We start from the raw sequence: 20,445 nt of genomic DNA, 5'->3' as shown, positions 1-20,445 counted from the left end.
AGGGGTGAGAAGTACAACTGATTCACACTGAAAGAAAAAGAAAAACAGGAGCAATGAAAACATGAGTTTGATTCCAGTCTTTATTGTAACATCAGGAACAGAGCTTGTGTAATGCCATGTGCTAATAATGTTATTGCTTTTCAACATGTAAGAGGTCAGGATTCATACATATGGACATTATAAGCAGGTGAAGTAATGGAAGGGTTTACAAAATGTTATTACATGAAGAGGCGAACAAAATAAACACACAAACATGAAATGACAGCTCTAACAAACAAACAAACAAACAAACAAACAAACAAATCGGACATACAAAGCAGTCTGGATTGAACTTTTGGGTATCGTATTAAAGTTGGTCAACCACACTGGTTTTAACTTAAATCACAATTCTTCTGTATCAAAGGCTTTCATACATTTATTTTACATTTTAATCAATTTTCTACATAAACATGGTGTCAAACAAGCAGGGAACTCACTTGACCTTACATTTCCCATATGGCTCTTTCTGAACATGAAAACAAAACATGTCATACGGCGCTGATCTGCACACCTGACTCCGCTAACTTTATAACAGTCAGGTTCTTCCATCTACACACACACACACACGTCGACAGAGCTGTCGTCTACGGTCCTCTACTGCTCCTGGCCTACAGACGTCCTGAACTAGTGTTTCCAAAACAAAGGAAGAGTGAACTCTGAGCATTCAACGTGGCCGTCGTGTTTTGGCAGTTCGAGACATACCAGCGGTCTGATTGGTGATGTGCGCCAAGCCGGGCAAGCTGCTGGCAAGTTTGGCCAGCCCGCCATTAGTGAGCAGCTGGTGGATGGCGGTGGTTTTAGCCACTCCTCCTGTGGTGACCACAGGCAACGCCCGGAGCAGAGTACTGCTGCTGGTACCGACGGAGCTCAGGACCTGACCCTGGGGCTTGCCACAGACCGCCTGAGGGTGGAAGAGAAGGAGACAAACACATAATTTAAGGTCTCGTCATATACAACAATAACACAACTACAGTCTGCACATGTTCCTGTTGTATGTACAATTGACATTCAGTTGCCATTTCATTAGGTACACTAAGATAAAACTGACATTTGTGTCTGATATTTAGCCAACTCTTATTGATATAAATGGGGTGGAAAAAATATTTCAAACCACTCTCAGTATAACAACATAATTCAACACCACCACAAACTACAAGCTCAAAAATAATAAATATAATGGAATCAACACCTATTTAACTAAATATTATAACCTTTATGAAGGTAGGATTTATTGCAACTAGGTGTACCTAATAAACTGGCAGCTGAGTGTACTATACAGTATATGTTTGTATACAACACCTGTTCATGTAAGAAATGAAACCCTCAGTTTTAACCCGTGTATCTATCAGTAGAGATAGATTTCCAGACCTGCCAACCCTACAAAAATGTTCTGAGTGCCACTTCATCATCCTAGATGTGTCAGATGTAGAAGCTATCACATCCCTCTTTACATATTGTACTTAACACACACAAACACACACACACAAACACACCCCCTAGCAGGCCACAGGCCCGTTCTGCCTTTTACACACACACAGCCACAAATCTTTGATCAGTCATTCTTAACTGGATTTTTAACAGTATTGACTTTGTCTGTAGGCTACAGCACAGTAGCAACAATAACCAATTAAAACATGGCAAATACGTAGCCTACTTACTTACTTATGGTAGAAGCACAAATATCGATGAAACAAACAAAATCTGCAAGTCAACAAAATCGCTCTGCTTCTGAAATGCTGCCGGTTTGACGCTTTGTGGAGGACGGAATAAAAAACCAAGTCGCAGCCGTAACACAGCGCAGCGGAAAAACTAGCACTATTGAATCACAAGCAATCATGGTTAGAAGGCCTGTTTTGTCTGTCAAATGTAAATCAAACCTGCAAGTGATGTGCTCGTTTTCGTTCAGAAAAATTAAAACTTTCCAGTCGAACACTCGTAGGTGTTGAAGTAGGCGAGGTTGGAGCAAATATGATTAAAAAAAGTTATTTTTATAAAAGGGTTGCTATATCGTGACAGTAGTACATGAAACAGGTAACCTGAAAATAATCATGTGCCTCTGTGTCCTCCGCTGCTCCTAACGGCATCTGCAAGATTTTACATACCGGAGGAAAACAAGCAGTAAGAGCTGATCTGAGATCCGCTGTCCAGCTGCCGTCTATGAGAGCCGGCTGTCAATCACTCGCGAACTCCGATCAAACGGTCAAACTAGGCAGCGCTGATCAAATATGAATCAATATTATGTTACGTTAAATGCCTATTTTCTCTCCTCAAATGTTTTCAGAATCATCTTGTAGTTCACGGTTTAGCTGTAAAATGAGAAAGTTTGTGACGCCGCTGCCATTGTTAAATCTGGTGAAGGAACGCCAAGTTCCGCACACATGACCGGAGCACAGCCAATAGGAACGCTCTCTCAATGAAATGACCTGTGATTGGTCAAAGTCTCTCGTCACAGGCTAGATTTTCCAAAGTCTGAAAACAGAGCCATGAGGAGGAGCAGTCTAGTTATCTCTCAGAACACTTGAATTACAATATACTGAGAGGTTATTATGGAATTTTTGCCCAATGATGCCAAAAATATACTACCTACTGCCACTTTAAGTGTAAAACAAAAGACAACTGGCCTCTTTTCGCATACCTTAAAGTAACAACTCGTACCAGCGTACTTTGAAGTCAAAATATGTGCCTGCGGCGAAAAACGTGTACAGGTTGGCAGGCCTGTATTTCTCTACTAAATCTATCCTCTGCTGTTGCAATGTGTTCTCTCACCCATACACACTATCAACAGGCTCAAACTGGTGGTTTTCCATATTTTAGCCAACTACAAAATTGTGCATACTTAATAATAATTTGGTTGTCAGTATAGTATACATAATTCCTTGTGATTGGACTTAAAGCAAGCAAAACTTCCATTGTGGTCATTCAAACTTTTATGCAATGTAACCATGTAACCAAGAGGTACCTGGGTGCCGCCTGCATTGGCTGCTGTGGAGGGAAAGCTAGGTGCTTTGGTGACGATCTCCTGAAGACTGAAACTTAGGCCTTGTAGCAGACTGCTGGCGGAAGGTGCTACACACAAACACAAAGACAGTGAATCAATAGAGGTGAAATTTGGGTGAAATATTAACACAACAACTCTTTTTACAAACTGCTCCCACCCAATCCCCCCACAGGCCTAAACTAGACAGACACACACACACACACACACAAACACACCGAATGAAAGTCATGTCCAAAGGGTAAGGTTCGGGACAGTGACAGACAGTGATGGCGCAAGAGGTAATCAATGATGATGTTTGCTTAAATATGCTGTCCTCACACACTGTTCTCATCCAGTGTTCAAAACTTGAATCTCGCTCTACAAAGTGGTTAGAACTGCACTGTGTGTTGAGGTAACTGTGCAGAGATTAGCTGCACAGTTCAGAGTGCAAACAGGCGTGCAGGGCAGGACAGGACAGAGATACCTTGGGCAGTAGCCGGAGCTTGCGCATGGACTGGTGTGGAGGACCCTGACACCATGCAAGGCTGCAAGCTGTTGAATGAGCTGGAGCCTGGGGACAGGGCACCAGATACCTCTGAGAGACTACCAGACCTGCAGTGACACACATAACCACCAATCTACTCAGGAGCTACCCCAACAAGTGATGTTTGGCCATCACTCAGCTCCAAGACTACACCACTCATCAATCCCTCTGCACCAGACACACTTTTGTCCAAAAGGGTGGGGGTATGGGCGTGGGTGTAGGTATGATTGGGGGTTTAAGCGCTCTATACGGAATGTGCCCAGGTGTTGCAGGGCAGGCTAGCTTACCGCTGGCCTGTGAGAAGTCCAGAGAGCTCCTTGGCGCCAGCCACAGTCTGTCCCATTGTCACTGTTAAGGGCTTCCCAGAGACACCCACTGCATGGAAACATATCATGATGGTCGGTTATTTACCTTCAATAAGAGATACTTCATATGATCATTCTTTAGGAAACCAAGCTAGATAAACTTAACTAGGTACCATTATTTTTCAGGAATAAATGGTTTTCAAAAGTCCTGCTTTCATTTTAGCAATACTTGTACACCAAACAAAAACATGTTTCTCTTATCACTCCATCTAGAGATGAAGGTATGAAGGTTAGCTGCTTCAAACTTTCCCATTATCGGCCCACTACTGATTTTATCAATCCACAAGACAACAAACAACAGTATCTGTCCCTGTTCAGACCTGGCATTAACATGCATCTTGGCGATCACAAGTGGACAGCTCTTAGTACATCTGTTCACACCTGGCATTAGAATGCGTCTCCACATGCGTCTCGAGTGACAACTTGTGATCCAATCTCACTTCCCCGCTCTATATGCAAATAAACACGTAGTAAACACATGGCTAATACAGCAGATGTTGCAATGTAATATTACATTAATGTCAGTAGTAATATCCTATATATTTGTGAATTTTGGTAAATTTTATTAACATCAAAATATAAGGTTTTTGTCTATCGGCAGTCCCCGACACCGCCGCCTTTACGAGGCAACAGCAGGGTACAGAGAGCCGGGGATGAGAGCTGGCGAGCGTCAGCTCTGTGAAGGGCACTGGCACACCGAACCACCATGTACACCAACACCAACACATCATCGACAGTATGATAATAATGCACTTTCCGTGCCTAGTCTGATTGTCTGTAGACTATGTAGCCTATAGATAAGATATATTTTAATAAAATACAGTTGTAACGACAGGATACAGTAGAGAACAGAAGCTGGTTCTATGCTGCTGCCTGTCTTGCCTAGAGCGCAGAGACCCCGTGGATCCAAGCTGGAAGTCAGTTGAGTAGGCGGCCCTTCAATGTGGCCCAGGACACATTCGTGTACACACTGCTAAAAGAATGTGGCCATATGTGGCCCAGACCACCTCTGAATGTGGTCTGAGCGATCGGATCTCAACGTGTCCTCACTGCGTCTTGAGTGTGTTCACGGCCGTACTTAGAGCTGTCCACTTGTGATCCGATCACTGAGGACGCATGTTAATACCAGGTCTGAACAGGGCCTCTGTTTACTCTGATCATACTAACAAAAAAGCCCAGGGAATTTTTTCCAGTGTTTAAAGTAAACAGAATAAATCCTGCAAATTATATATCAAACTACTGCTTAAACAGTCTCATATCTAAGTAATGAAGTTAGGATACCAGGTTTTGTACCTTCCTGTCCAGCTGAGCTGATGGTGCCCCCTGCTGACTCGCTTTGGGAAACAATGGTGACCTTGATCTTGGCTCTCTTGGCGGCTTTGCTTGGCGTGGGACTAGGTGCTTGCCTCCTCTTGCCATGGGACCGGAGTTCATCTCTGTCCAGGCCCTCCATCTGATCACTGGTCACTGGCACTGCACCACATAAACAAACAAACACACAGATGTTGACCAGACTTGAACCTGGGCTGTTTTAACCTTCGTTAACCCCACCATTGATATTGAATCTTGTCTGTCTGTAATATAAACCTGCTTTTAAAAAAGTTCAGCAATAAAAATGTAGAATTGTAAAATACAAAGGATGACATTGGAGGTTTACTGAGAGCCAGTGCAGTATTTCAGTGTGTGACATTCAAATACAAATTGGGCAATGGAAACAAGGAAAGAAGTGAAAAGGCACAGAGGAAAGAGAAAGGAAGAGGGATAGACACTTACCAAAAATACAAGGAGGGGTGCCAGGAGGAAGATTTTTCCTCACAAGCATGTTTTGTTTCATAAAAGCAGCAAACTGAGCTGGAATGAATTGGAAAAAAAGCCGGAAAAGAAAGTTGTAGGAAGAGAAGAGAGAGGATGAGAGGAGAGTATTTCAGTCACTTTCCATCTCGCCCTATCAGATGTTGTGACGTGATAATCTCTTAAATGTTTTTATAATTGTTTTTCACATCTCACATACCACCCATCTGCTCAGCTCGCTCAGCTTTTGCAAAATTTAGCAGAAGTTGAGGTGAATGACTCATTGTAACAAGTTTACATAAACAAGTGGGGCGAAAGTGAGAGCTGTGTACGCACAGTTACCAAGGATCACTGCGCACATGTTGGTGAACGTGACTGTGTACTGTGTGTTTTCAGTGTGATTGTGAACTAACCTTGAGCCTGCTTGTGAGTGAGTACGGTGCCAGAGCGCTGCATGTGTGTCTTGAGGAGCTGCGTGGCTGTGATCAGACTGGACTTCTGTGCTGGAGACAGACCAGACGTCTTGGGTTTGGGACTTGAAGTGGGACTGCTGCAGACACTGGACAGATCCTGAGGACACAGTGAAGAGGAGGAACACCTGATGAATAATGATTCACTAGTGTCAGGCAGAGAGCTGCGTGATAAATCGATTTTATCAATTAATTCGAAATAATGGTTTAGGATGATGTTTTGAAAATTTTCACTTTACCCTGAGCTCCCATAGTTCATAGTAAAAGTGACGCGAGCGTCCGACCTCGAGCAACCAGGGGTACGCAGCCGTGTGGGAGAAATGTGTGGCACTGCGAGTCGCACAAGATTGCAGCAGCCCTAAAACTAAAAAGCAGGTAACATTAGCAGAATAATTTTTTCATAATATCCTATATGAGAAGAAGGCGAGCGCAAATGAAACGCCGGAGCTGGAAGACCCGCCTGTCAGCTACAACAGCAACGTAGAGAGAGTTGTGTATAAGACGAAGACATAGTGTCGGTGTTGCTTCACCGTTGTAGGGTATGTGAATGGAAATGTATTGAAAATGCTAACGCACATTCGCTGTAATCTGGCCAAGAAATACCGCTCTATCCCTAATACAAGTACAGTCCGCATGTCGAAGTGTCCTTAGGCAAGATACTGAACCCCAAATTGCTCCTGAAGGCTGCGCCATCGGTGTGTGAATGTGTGTGTGAATGTGTGTGTGAACAGGTATATGTTGTCATGTGTTGTAAAGCGCTTTGAGTGGTCGGAAGACTAGAAAGGCGCTATATAAATGCAAGTCCATTTACCATTTACTTTTGAGGAAGACGCAACGACTTTCGAAGCACTACCATTTATCCTATTTTCCGTAATTTATTCATGACTGGACAGCTCGTCTAAAATGTACAAAGCAAACCAAGCAATCAATACACATGATGCAACTAATCAATTATTATTCCATCAAGAAATACAAATATTAGTACTACTCTTTAAAGTATTTTTTATTGTAAATGAATAACCAGATGCAGCCCTGGTGGTTCATCTATAAAGGCTAAAAATAAGTAACACTAACTGTAGCCCCTGTTAACTGACCTCTGAACCGGATGGTGAGATGGGAACTCTGAGTGCAGGGGAGGAAGGTCGTCCTCTTTCCATGTCAAAGGGAAGCTCCCGCCGAGGCCTTTTCTTCTTCTCTGTGTCCAGATCCCTCATCTCCCCTGAGCCGTGGCCGTGGCCCTCTGCCCGTGTGAGGACACTTGACAAGAAGTCGGCTATCTCATCCTGCAGATCAGTCATGAGAAAAGAATCATCATAAGTATTTATTTATTTTTTTAAAAAGGTACTACATAGGATGAGAAACACTCCAGACAAATGGTGTAAATTGAGTGTTTCCAGTTACAAGGACCGACCTGAACGCAGCGGTCCACCATGGTCTGCGTCAGTCCCTCTGACTTCATCTTTGTTGAATTGATTCTGTGGAGGGAGACCATTTAGTGTTACTATTACTACTGAATGACATTAAAATCCTTATACTCAGCTAGAAAGCATATAATATTCTATTCTTATAATCCTTAAACGGCCGGTCCGAGGTTGTGACTGACCTGAGGTTGTCGTCTGATCCTCCCACCACCACCATGCTGTTGTCTGCCCTCAGCTTCTCTCTGAACTCCTCCATGCCTTCGATGCTACACTGCAGAGCATTCTGGCCAACGACAAACAACACTGGGGTCTTCATGTCCAGCAGCGGGTCATCCACATCCTGCAAACCAGTAGCACATAAACATTCATTACAACTACTGTGGCTTGAAACCAAAAGTCAGTTTTTCTTGGTAGAAACAATTAAATGAAACAAGTATTAACATTAAGAAAAAGAAAAATGCATACCATTGGAAGATAATGTCTTAAGTCTTACCCCTCTAGGCCCGTTGACTGTTAGCAGGGGGAAGCCGAGACACACCACAGCGGTCAGATACTCCATAAGGGATACCTGTAATTAATCATTATTTAATTAACTAATGACCCTTTAAAGAAAACGAACAATTTGTATTTTTTCATGGGTGAAAACTGTTCAGCCTCACATTTGATTTCAATGATGCATTATAAGAAGTCTTACGTGACAAGCGATGAGAGCACCGGCGTTCCAGCCAACCAGGATAATGGGTTTGTGGGGGAAGTGACTGTGAACCTGGTGGTTAAATTTATAAACACATAATCAATAAAGCTGCAGACACATCATTTGCAAAATCAAACATAAAACAAAGCAGAATCTGTATTCTAAATGGTTGTTTTTTCCATTTCACCTTCATATACATGATCACTGATGTATGAAACGAAACAGCTGAGACAAGATAATTTTTCGGGTAATTAATTTCAATAGTAATAATGCTAATAATACATTTCAACAAAACATGTCTAGTAGGTCAGTGTGTGGTTTAATGTGCATGCACTTAGCATCGCCAGTAAATAATGCATAAAATAAAAACAGTACTCTGCAAGGGCTAAGAAACTGAAAGAGACTGAGTCTGTTTTGCTAAAGTCATCCATGCAATGAATGCTGTTGTGAATGTGCACATTAAAAACAAATCAACTACCTGGATTTCACAAGCAACATCACAATCACACTGCACTACAGTTACATAAGTAGCAAATAAAAAACAGACTATCCTACCTCCATGACCTTGGCCCTGACAGTGCCCAACATGTGTTCTAGGCACTGTGTGATGCCAATATTGGCTCCGCTGTTCACGTGACTGTGCACTGGAATGACCTGAAAAAAGAAACGGCTATTATTTTTCTGAGATTAATGGAAACCAAAATTCTTGGTAACACATAGATTTAACTGGGTGAGACTTGTTACCTTTCCCAAACAAGAGAGCTGCGACTGCCAGAATCTCATTCGCCGCGAGGTAGAGAGGGCAGGATTGGTTGGGCTTGATGGTGCAATTAGGATAAGTGGGGATCCAGGAAGCTTGCTCTGAAACATAGAAGAAAACAGACAGGGATCTGGTCTTTAACTATTACCAATCATGAAGAACAAAGTAAAAATAAATTGTATAACAATGCTTTCTTTTATAAAGGGTTAAGTGTTACCGGTTTGTTTTGAGAAAGGACTCCAACCGCTGGGTCCCAGGGCCGTTTCAATAGCAGCGACAGGGCCTCTGCACTTGGAGCGCCAGTCTTTGCTGTTGTTAGCAACATTCTGTCAATCAGCAACGGCAACTTCCAAAACACAAATAGGAACAGAAATGAATCAAGAATCCCAGATCTTGTAAATACTGGTGCAGACATCTGACAGGAAATATAATTCTTACTCTTCAATCACACACATCATACCTTGCTTTTGAGAGTCTGCAGCACATCTAGGTAAGCAGCAAGCATAGCGAGGCTTAAGGATTCAATCATGGTAGTGTGTAACCACTGCGTCAGTTTGGTGTCCCAGTTCACACTGGCTAACGAATGCCGCACCTTCCTGGCACACTTGTCCACGGCTATCCTCCGCAAGATTGGCTCGTTGGAAGCCTAAGGGAAACAAGATCAAACAAAGACCAACAATGCCAATTTACAAATGGCTTTAGTCACACATATCTCTTAACAGGATGACGCTTTGCCTTAACTTTAAGGACGTGGATATAACTGGGCAGGTGCTTTTCAAATGATTATACATGTTTGAATCCACATGCTCATCAAAAAACAATAGTTAAAAACAACTACAGGCATAAAAAAAATGCAGACTTTTCTTATAATATTATTGATCTACTCTCTTACTTGATGATCTGTTACAAGACCAAACCCTGTGATTTGGACACTAAAACCCAACTGTTCTGGTTTGCAAGGTTTTTTTCTCTGGCAAAATGATATGTTTACTCCCAACAGAGTACACTGTTTTGTAACAGCCTTCGAGATATGGTTTCATTGATTTGTTGGGAGTATGACAAATGAAAATTACGCATGTCTATAATGACAATCCAAGCAGTGACGTAAGCTATATAAGCTCTATAGAGTCCAAACAATAATCAAAGCACATATTGTTTAACAGTAGCCAGGTCATCAAACAAGTGGGAAAGCACACACACGTTGTTGCAAATGTAGATGTTGCATGTACACTGGGCAATAACTGATGATTTCAGAGAGCAATAATGGTTTCAATCCAGCACTCACAAATGGTGCTGAAGAACAATGTCTTAAATTTAAAGCTCTTGAGAACAGAATTAGATGAAATTAGCACAACTCACATTTTCATTGGCCAGGCGGGCTAGTCTTTCAGCTTGTAGAGCTTTAAGGACTTTATTGAACAGTTTGTTCTGGGCCACTGACCATCCAGTTCTGAAACAGAATAATGATAAAGTCAACATTAAGATATTTTCAATCATAATATCTTCTCAATAAACACGTGTCAAGTAGATAATAAATGAAAGGTGGATTTCTCCAGATGTTTGATTACTTGTTGACATGTTCCTCCCAGTCATCAGGGGGTGGCGGGCTCTCGGCAACCGTGCGAGCAAACAGAACATGTCGCTCACACTCCTTCATCACACTAAGAGCTTTCTGATTATCATACAGAGGAACAGGTGACGGTGTGACGGTCTCCACATCCAACACAGACTCTGAGTCTCTGCAGGCAAAGAAAAGAACATCAAGTTACTGCAAGGCAGAAAAATAGCTTAGCGATTAAACTGATTACTAGGAGATCAATGTCAGATACAGATTATAATTAGGAGCTTTTTGACTCACAGCAAGACTTCAGGCTGGCGACGAGGGGTAACAAACAGCGCCCTTGTGGGCCGGGCGCTGCTGGCATCTGGGTGGGCATTCCATGGCTTGGCATAGCTGTGGTCCAGAAATACCAAATCCAGCTCTCTTTCATGAGCCGACAGCTGGAAAAGCAACGATGTGCCCATCTTTCGTGCCGATGTCTGGAAGTCCTTATCCCCACCACGATGCATCCTCTTCCTGGGCCCCAAGGGGCCCCGGGAAGAGCTCGACAACTTGTGTGGATTCAGACCAACCTGACAAAGAGGAGCCAAAAATGTATTATTTGAGAGGCTGAGAAAACCGAATTCCTTTCTTTGCCTTCCACCAAGGAACTTAATATGATATAGGGGCAGCACTTCTTTAAAAACATTTCTACAAAGAAGCAATTGTGATATTGAACATAATCAAGAGATGAAAAGTTATGGGGCAACAATTTCTATAATTGATCAATAATTTAATTGTCCCCAAATAAAATAGTCACGCTTCTTAAATGTGACTATATGCTGGTTTACTTCTACTATGGTAAATTGCATATATTTGGGTTTTGTACTGTTGGCCAAAACAAGATATCTAAGATAAGATATTCCTTTATTTGTCCCGCAGTGGGGAAATTTGCAGTGTACAACAGCAAAGGGGATAGTGCAAAAAACAAGAGCTAACACAGTAAAAAAAAAAAAAAGAGCTAAACAAAGTCTAACAAAATATGAACCACTTAAATAGAAGGAAGTATAAAAATAGGAGCAGTATATACAGTATTGACAATAAACAGACTATTAACAAATTGCACAAGTGGAAAATGATATTGCACAGTGAGAATGAAATGAAAATCCACCTGCAAATAACAGGTTATTGTCAGTGGTGATGTTATCATGGACTCTGGGAGTGTGATGGACTATCACTCACTATTTTCTGGCATTTTACAGACTAAACGACTAACGTTATGGAGGAAATAACACTGAGATTAATTGATAAGGTAACTAATAGGTAGTTAAAGCCTTAGCAGCAATAATGTGACGTTCAAACATGCATGTGCTTTAACCACAGAGAGCACCACCCATTACGTCATTATCACTATTATTGTCTATAATTGACCAATTTGGGGTTAAATATAACTTCTAAACCATTAACATGTCGGTTAAATAGTATAACTTTACGTGGCTGTAAGCTCAATATTCAATATTTATCATTAACTGTGCAAAAGGGGCTGACGACTATGAGCTGGCCTGGCATGCTAATGTTAGCTTAGCATAGCATGCTAACGTTAGCTTAGCATAGCATGCTAACGGCTACACAAACGGCGCTATCTCTGTTCCGCTGCTCACCTCTTCTCTCTGTTATTACTCCATGTTTTGTCGGTTTAAACTCTTCTTTTATAGCCAGATAAGACTAAATAAATGCGTATGTCTTTGTTAATTCTAGGTTTATATATAAAAACAGTAATATTTAGTGCGTACAAACCTCACTTCCTTTTGTTGTGCGATTTGTTGCCATGTTATGCTCTACAACCCTCGTTTTATCAGAGCACTAAAAACAAGGAAGACAGGCAGGGCTTCATTTCATAATAACTGGCAACCCTAGTTTGTGGCGCGTCAGTGAGTGACGCAAAACATGGACTGGATTCATCAGAGACTGGATCATGTATTAGTCCCTCGAGGGACTAATACATGATCCAGTCTAGATCTACAAAAATACTAATTATTACCTTAAAATAATAAACCTGATGCCTGCGAATTTTTTTTTGTTATTGTTTTTTTCTCTCCTGGGGTTGGCGGAGGTCCTTTGTACAAGCCTGTGGCTTCTTGACATCTCCTGATACATTTCTTGTTTTGTTTTTTTCATTGACTGGATTTTTTTGCAGTTTTATATATGTGCAAATTAATAAAAAGAAAACCTCATTCGTGAGTGCGTTGATGTTTTAATGCACAATTTAAATGATCTGCTCTACATTTACTGAAGTAATTAGTGCCTTAGTTGATAATTAAAGCTTCAATAGGCAGTACATTTTTGGCATCATTGGGCAAAAATTCCATAATAACCTTTCAGCATATTGTAATTCAAGTGTTCTGGGAGAAAACTAGACTTCTGCACCTCCTCATGGCTCTGTTTTCATGCTTTAAAAAAATCTAACCCGTGACGGAAGACTTTGGCCAATCACAGGTCATTTCAGAGAGACAGAGCGTTCCTATTGGCTGTGCTCCAGCTGGTGGGCGGTGCTTGGTATTTCCTCGACATATCTCAACATGGCTGTTGGGTCACAAACTTTCTAATTTTATAGCTAAACAGTACACAACAAGATGTTTCTGAAAACATTTGAGACGAGAAATAGGCATTATATTATTATTATATTATATAATATTATATATATATATATATATTATAATATATATTAATATATTATATATTATTATAATACATAGTATTGATTCATATTTGATCAGTGCTGCCTAGTTTGACCGTTTGGTTGGAGTTCGCAAGACTCCAGATCAGCTCTGACTGGTTGTTTTCCTCCGATCTGTGAAATCTTGCAGATGCCATTAGGAGCACCGGAGGACACCGAAGGACACAGAAGCACATGATTCTTTTCAGATTACCTGTCTCATGCACTACTGTCAAGATATAGCGACCGTTTTATAAAAATAACTTTTTTTAATAATATTTTGCTCCAATCTCGTCTACTGCTGCTTTAAGGTAGTTAGTTGAAACCAAGCCCCAGTTTGAGAATGGAAATAGAGGTCATATGACGCTTAAATTATAATGTGTTATCCCAGTTTAGTCTGCCATAATGTCTAATGGCACCAAAAAAATGAGATATTCTCACTCCAAAAAAATCATATAAATGTAGACGTGACTCTGAGGAAATATTGTTATGTGTGTCAAATCTTAAAATTAACCTGAACTATTTATTCTATCTAGTAGCTATTTAGTTTTATTTGTTGTTTCAATACAAACAGTAGTGACCTCGTCCAGTAAACTAACCACCCCTCTCCTCCCCTTATTTAGTTCCAAAGGTCTCTGCAGACACACTGTTTAAAAGACAGAGCCCTTCATTAAAAATACTATAGCTTATATTTTAACCTCTTACCTCAACACGATTCAAACCGGACAACTTTGACTGCCACCATGGTGAGTTTGTTGAATTGTTGCTTTATGAAATTCTGGTTGCAATTGTTTGTTGGTGGCTGTTTTTGCTGTTTTTTTAAGTAATGTAAATCATGGAGGTGAAGAGAGTTGTTATAAAATGTGAGGTTTATAGTGAATAATAATTAGCTTTGATTCATCATATGACATGGAGCTCAAGTCATGATTGTTGAAATGGCAACACTTTATGACATGATTCATCTGTGTTTTAGATATATGATCATGGATGTGTATAAAGCTACTATAACACTATCCAGGGCGATTCATTGCTTCTTTACAAATGCATGCTGGGATACATATCTAGCTGGATTCAGTGTGCTGAGATCAAAATGTTAAAACTATGATGTTTGTTTCCATGTTTTTCCATAAAGAAATATTTGGCTCTGGCTTTGCTGCTATGTGCTCTGGCGTCACTGTCAAACGCATATTGCTTCAGAAAGCCCATGAAACAAGGTAAAAGAAAAGAAAACACCCAGTATATTTATGGTAAACACATACATTATGAATAATATTTAACACCTTTTCTTTCCATACCCGTAGGTGTGACCCATTGTCAGGACGATGTAGATCAGACGTGGCATGCTGTAGGATCTTCATGGAGAAACAGTGGATGTATGAACTGTAATTGCGATGAATGTTGCTCTGCGTAAGTACACAGATTACAACATTTCTGTATTTAAAGGCCGTGTAAAGGGAAATCAGAGTTTTGTTTCTAACCACATTATAAATGTTGGAAAATAGTTACTGAAAACATGTGCAAAGACTGTGAACATTGCAGTACTGGATTGTGGAGTTATGCCGTTAAACTGTTTTTCATTAGTTTTGTGTTCAGGATTTTTTAGGCGGGGCTAAAATCATGGCTGAATGACGCACTGGAATCGTCCTTTCACATTGGTATCTTCATATTCTACTATGTGTTTGCAGGTTTTCAAACCCGACTTCATTCCCTGACTACTGCGAGAAGGTGTTCGACAATGCGGCTTGTGAATACAGAGTGCACAGGAAGGATAACCCATCCGTACTGTGTCCTATCTATAGCGCGGTAGGGAAGTGATTGGTCTGAAGGTCTGAAGTGTTTTTGGAGGGGAATCCATTCAAGTTGAGATATTTTAGTTAATTTTCTCATACCATGGTAACAAAATGAAAATAAATGGCATTCTCTCTGGCTAGAGTATTGTGTGTGTTTTTCTTTGTAATGTGCCAAATAAAACAAGTAAATGAATAATCAGTCCTTAGAAGACCAATAGCGGCTCATCTGTTCCTAACACAAACATGATTTCACCCTGACTTGCTGGAAGTAACAGGCAGATAAAACAGATTACCCCTCCTCCTCTTGTTTAATTCCAAAGGTTTCTGTGCACTCAGACAGACTTTTATGCTCTTACTTAACCAGCATTAAAATCTGGACAAATCTGGTGTCATCATGGTGAGTTTTTATTGTCGTTTCTTAAATCATTTTTGGAGTAAAATCGTTGGTAGCTGTTTTTTAAAAACCATTTGTTCATTTTCATGACCGGGTTTTTAATTTTACAAATTGACTGAAGTGAAGTTCTTGTAAATGTCCTTTCTTCAAATTCCAATTGATCGAATGCTGTGCACATATACAATCATTACTCATTCTACTAAACCATTTAGAAGAAATTATAAAAAGTAATTTCCAATATCAATACGCACTGTAATGCAGCAAACTTTCCTTGATTATACTTTAATAAAATGTGAATAAAATGTGTTAGCGAACAGCTAGCCTGGCTCTGGAAAAAGGAAATAAAATTATTTTAGCAGAAACAAGACTCCAGGAACTCACTGTACCCGATCAAAAAACAGTGAATATAACTATAGTATAGTTTACTACCCCATCTCTTTCATTGGAATCGTGTTATTAGATCTCTTCCTATACTACCAAGGGATATCTTCAAGGCCAGTATGGATAGGAGGAATGATTACAACCACCAATAACTTTCAATGTACAAATGAGCATGCAAGTATTATTGTCCTTTAAAACTGTGACGTTCTTTGTTCCTGTGAAGAAATATTTGACTCTGGCTTTGCTGCTTTGTTCTCTGCCGTCACTGTCAAATGCTTACTGCTACAGGCGCCTCATGAAAGAAGGTAAAAGAAAGAAAAGCACACACACACACACACACACACAGACACACACACACATAGTATATTTATGGTTAATACACACACATTTTCTTCATCAGAAGTGAATGGAAATAGAGGTCATGTGACGCTTAAATTAAAATGTGTTATCCCAGTTTAGTCTGCCATAATGTCTAATGGCACCAAAAAAAATAGATATTCTCACTCCAAAAAAGTCATATAAATGTAGACGTGACTCTGAGGAAATATTGTTATGTGTGTCATTTATTCTATCTAGCAGCTATTTAGTTTTATTTGTTGTTTCAATACAAACAGTAGTGACCTCGTCCAGTAAACTAACCACCCCTCTCCTCCCCTTATTTAGTTCCAAAGGTCTCTGCAGACACACTGTTTAAAAGACAGAGCCCTTCATTAAAAATACAATAGCTTATATTTTAACCTCTTACCTCAACACGATTCAAACCGGACAACTTTGACTGCCACTATGGTGAGTTTGTTGAATTGTTGCTTTATGAAATTCTGGTTGCAATTGTTTGTTGTTGGCTGTTTTTGCTGTTTCTTTAAGTAATGTAAATCATGGAGGTGAAGAGAGTTGTTATAAAATGTGAGGTTTATAGTGAATAATAATTAGCTTTGGTTCATTATATGACATGGAGCTCAAGTCATGATTGTCGAAATGGCAACACTTTATGATATGATTCATCTGTGTTTTAGATATATGATCATGGCTGTATCACTATTCAGGGCGATTCATTGCTTCTTTACAAATGCATGCTTGGATACATCTCTAGCTGGATTCAGTGTGCTGAGATCAAAATGTTAAAACTGTGATGTTTGTTTCCATGTTTTCCATAAAGAAATATTTGGCTCTGGCTCTGGCTTTGCTGCTATGTGCTCTGGCGTCACTGTCAAACGCTTCTTGCTTCGTAAAGCCCAAGAAACAAGGTAAAAGAAAAGAAAAACACCCAGTATATTTATGGTAAACACATACATTATGAATAATATTTAACACCTTTTCTTTCCATACCCATAGGTGTGACCCATTGTCAGGACGATGTGGATCAGACGTGGCATGCTGTAGGATCTTCATGGAGAAACAGTAACTGTATGGACTGTAATTGCGATGGATGTTGCACTGGGTAAGTACAAAAAAAGTAAATAGAAAGGAAGATAATTCATCACATTGGTATCTACATATTCTACTGTTTGCTGCATAAGTACACAGATGACAACATTTCTGTATTTGAAGGGAAATCTGTAAAGGGAAATCAGAGTTTTGTTTCTAACCACATTATACATGTTGGAAAATAGTTACTGAAAACATGTGCAAAGACTGTGAACATTGTTGTACTGGATTGTGGAGTTATGCCGTTAAACTGTTTTTCATTAGTTTTGTGTTCAGGATTTTTTAGGCGGGGATAAAATCATGGCTGAATGACGCACTGGAATCGTCCTTTCACATTGGTATCTTCATATTCTACTATGTGTTTGCAGGTTTTCAATCCCGACTTCATTCCCTGACTACTGCGAGAAGGTGTTCGACAATGCGGCTTGTGAATACAGAGTGCACAGGAAGGACAACCCATCCGTACTGTGTCCTATCTATCACGGGGTAGGGAAGTGATTGGTCTGAAGGTCTGAAGTGTTTTTGGAGGGGAATCCATGAAAGTTGAGATATTTTAGTTAATTTTCTCATACCGTGGTAACAAAATGAAAATAAATGGCATTCTCTCTGGCTAGAGTATTGTGTGTGTTTTTCTTTGTAATGTGCCAAATAAAACAAGTAAATTAATAATCAGTCCTTAGAAGACCAATAGCGGCTCATCTGTTCCTAACACAAACATGATTTCACCCTGACTTGCTGGAAGTAACAGGCAGATAAAACAGATTACCCCTCCTCCTCTTGTTTAATTCCAAAGGTTTCTGTGCACTCAGACAGACTTTTATGCTCTTACTTAACCAGCATTAAAAATCTGGACAAATCTGGTGTCATCATGGTGAGTTTTTATTGTTGTTTCTGAAATCATTTTTGGGCTAAAATCGTTGGTAGCTGTTTTTAAAAAACGGCTTTTTAATTTTTTACAAATTGACTGAAGTGAAGTTCTTTTAAATGTCCTTTCTTCAAATTCCAATGGATCGAATTGCAGTGCACATATAAAATCATTACTCATTCTACTAAACCATTTAGAAGAAATTATAAAAGTTATTTCCAATTTCAATAAGCACTGTAATGCAGCAAACTTTCCTTGATTATACTTTAAGAAAATGTGAATAAAATGTGTTAGCGAACAGCTAGCCTGGCTCTGGAAAAAAGTAATATAATCTATAAATCCATAAAAAAAAAGTTATTTTCGGGAAGCAGAAACAAGACTCCAGGAACTCACTGCACCCGATCAAAAAACAGTGAATATAACTATAGTATAGTTTACTACCCCATCTCTTTCATTGGAATCGTATTATTAGATCTCTTCCTATACTACCAAGGGATATCTTCAAGGCCAGTATGGATAGGAGGAATGATTACAACCACCAATAACTTTCAATGTACAAATGAGCATGCAAGTATTATTGTCCTTTAAAACTGTGACGTTCTTTGTTCCTGTGAAGAAATATTTGACTCTGGCTTTGCTGCTTTGTTCTCTGCCGTCACTGTCAAATGCTTACTGCTACAGGACCTCCACGAAAGAAGGTAAAAGAAAGAAACACACACACACACACACACACACACACACACACATAGTATATTTATGGTAAATACACACACATTTTCTTCATCAGAACAATATCAAATATTCACACATGATGCCACATTATGAAAAATATTTACTTTTTCTTTCCCCCCATAGGTATGACCCACTGTCAGGACAATGTGGATGAGACGTGGCATGCTGTAGGATCTTAATGGAGAAACAGTAGATGTATGAACTGTAATTGCGGTGGATGTTGCACTGGGTAAGTACAAAAAGTAAATAGAAAGGAAGATAATTCATCACATTGGTATCTACATATTCTACTGTTTGCTGTGTATTTGCAGGTATGCAACCCCTGAGGTATTCCCTGACTACTGCGTGAAAGTGTTTGACCCAGAGGCTTGTGAATACATAGTGTACAAGAAGGACGACCCATCTGTACTATGTCCTATTTCCGCCATGGTGAGGAAGTGATGGAGTGGTCTGAAGATCTGGAGTACTTCTTTGGGGGGAGAGAGATCAAGAGGCATACAGATGTGATCCCTCATTGGCAGGAAGCACAGCTGCCGGAAATTGAAAATAAAATACTGCTACATCTTACATTTCATTATTTATTTTGTATGGGACATGAAACCATGTTAAAGGGGCTCTCTTTAACATGAGAAGTAATACTCAGGATGTGTAAACAGTTGTATAATGTCTTCTGTGGCTCTGGAAGGAAGCTTTCCAAAGATTTAAAAAAATAACCCTGATGATGTAATCAGGGTTATCTGGGCTTGGGCTTGAGACCTACATTTTATAACAGAGAGCCTCCATTGCAAACTTGAGTTGTGGGGTTTAAAAGATTTAGGCATTTAGGAGGCACATGTCAATGGGCTTCTCACCACAAAACACGGCTTGTTTTAATGGTTTGAACTACAGCTGCTGGAAATGAAAAACAAAATAGTGCTACGAATACAAATTCAAATGAATAAATACATATTAATGTGTCATTAGGGACTTGAATCTATTTTGTATATGTCAGCATTGGCCTGATTTTAAACAGTAGATGTCGTGTTTAGCTATTTTCATGCCGATTATTATAAATTTGGTAAGAACGGTCAAAATCAATTTATTTTTATATACTGTCAAATCATTACAGAAGTTATCTCTAGACACTTTTCAGTACTTTCAGTACAGTACAGTCATATAATTTAGTTTACACCTCAAAAAACATGTTTAAGCGTGCAGCACCTCTTTAAATAATTCCTATAAACCCTTCATGAAGGCTGATTAATGCTGCAATGGTGTTGCAAACAAACAAAGGCAGTACTTGTTGCAGTTTTACAGTATTCTGGTTAGGGAGTTTCTATTTATAATGGTTAGGGACACCGATACCGGATCGGATATTGGGTTGATATTGACGCAGATACCTGTATTGGATATCGGTGACAATGTAGCCGAGCTCTATGTTCTATGTTTACATACTATATACATTTTATACTGGAATTTTAATTCCTGCTGCATTAAAAAGGTTTACACTTGAACGGTGATTTCTGTTCATCTTGAAGATTTTTCAAGTTGCTGGTGTACAA

General features: G+C 39.8%; 2 protein-coding genes across 9 annotated transcripts; one reads left to right on the top strand and one right to left on the bottom strand.

Moving 5' to 3' along the window:
* Window positions 1–62: 62 nt before the first annotated feature.
* Window positions 63–12,551, bottom strand: kansl3 (KAT8 regulatory NSL complex subunit 3). Of its 8 annotated transcripts, none has more exons than XM_074638456.1 (20): window positions 12,399–12,551; window positions 10,920–11,194; window positions 10,630–10,800; window positions 10,421–10,511; window positions 9,522–9,707; window positions 9,279–9,407; window positions 9,046–9,162; window positions 8,857–8,955; window positions 8,302–8,373; window positions 8,101–8,175; window positions 7,790–7,947; window positions 7,598–7,661; window positions 7,281–7,469; window positions 6,130–6,286; window positions 5,699–5,776; window positions 5,219–5,398; window positions 3,848–3,935; window positions 3,501–3,628; window positions 2,999–3,105; window positions 63–940 (listed from the first exon to the last, which is right to left on the bottom strand). In XM_074638456.1, exons 1-20 carry the CDS (start codon window positions 12,429–12,431, stop codon window positions 704–706), a joined length of 2,634 nt encoding a protein of 877 aa, XP_074494557.1. In that variant the 5' UTR covers window positions 12,432–12,551; the 3' UTR covers window positions 63–703. The 8 variants fall into 8 exon arrangements, with proteins under 8 accessions (XP_074494557.1, XP_074494559.1, XP_074494563.1 ...); XM_074638458.1 differs by having other exon boundaries at window positions 12,263–12,399; XM_074638462.1 differs by lacking the exon at window positions 3,501–3,628.
* Window positions 12,552–16,039: 3,488 nt separating this feature from the next.
* On the top strand, window positions 16,040–17,916 carry msmbl (microseminoprotein, beta-like). Its single transcript, XM_074639806.1, has 5 exons — window positions 16,040–16,187; window positions 16,598–16,668; window positions 17,039–17,126; window positions 17,215–17,320; window positions 17,676–17,916. Exons 1-5 carry the CDS (start codon window positions 16,049–16,051, stop codon window positions 17,803–17,805), a joined length of 534 nt encoding a protein of 177 aa, XP_074495907.1. The 5' UTR covers window positions 16,040–16,048; the 3' UTR covers window positions 17,806–17,916.
* The last annotated feature ends 2,529 nt before the right edge of the window (window positions 17,917–20,445 follow it).

Source organism: Sebastes fasciatus, chromosome 6 (genome assembly GCF_043250625.1).
Source record: "Sebastes fasciatus isolate fSebFas1 chromosome 6, fSebFas1.pri, whole genome shotgun sequence".
Lineage (NCBI taxonomy): Eukaryota > Metazoa > Chordata > Actinopteri > Perciformes > Sebastidae > Sebastes > Sebastes fasciatus.
Note: the sequence above shows the minus strand (reverse complement) of the source record. Positions and strands in the feature narration are given on the sequence as shown.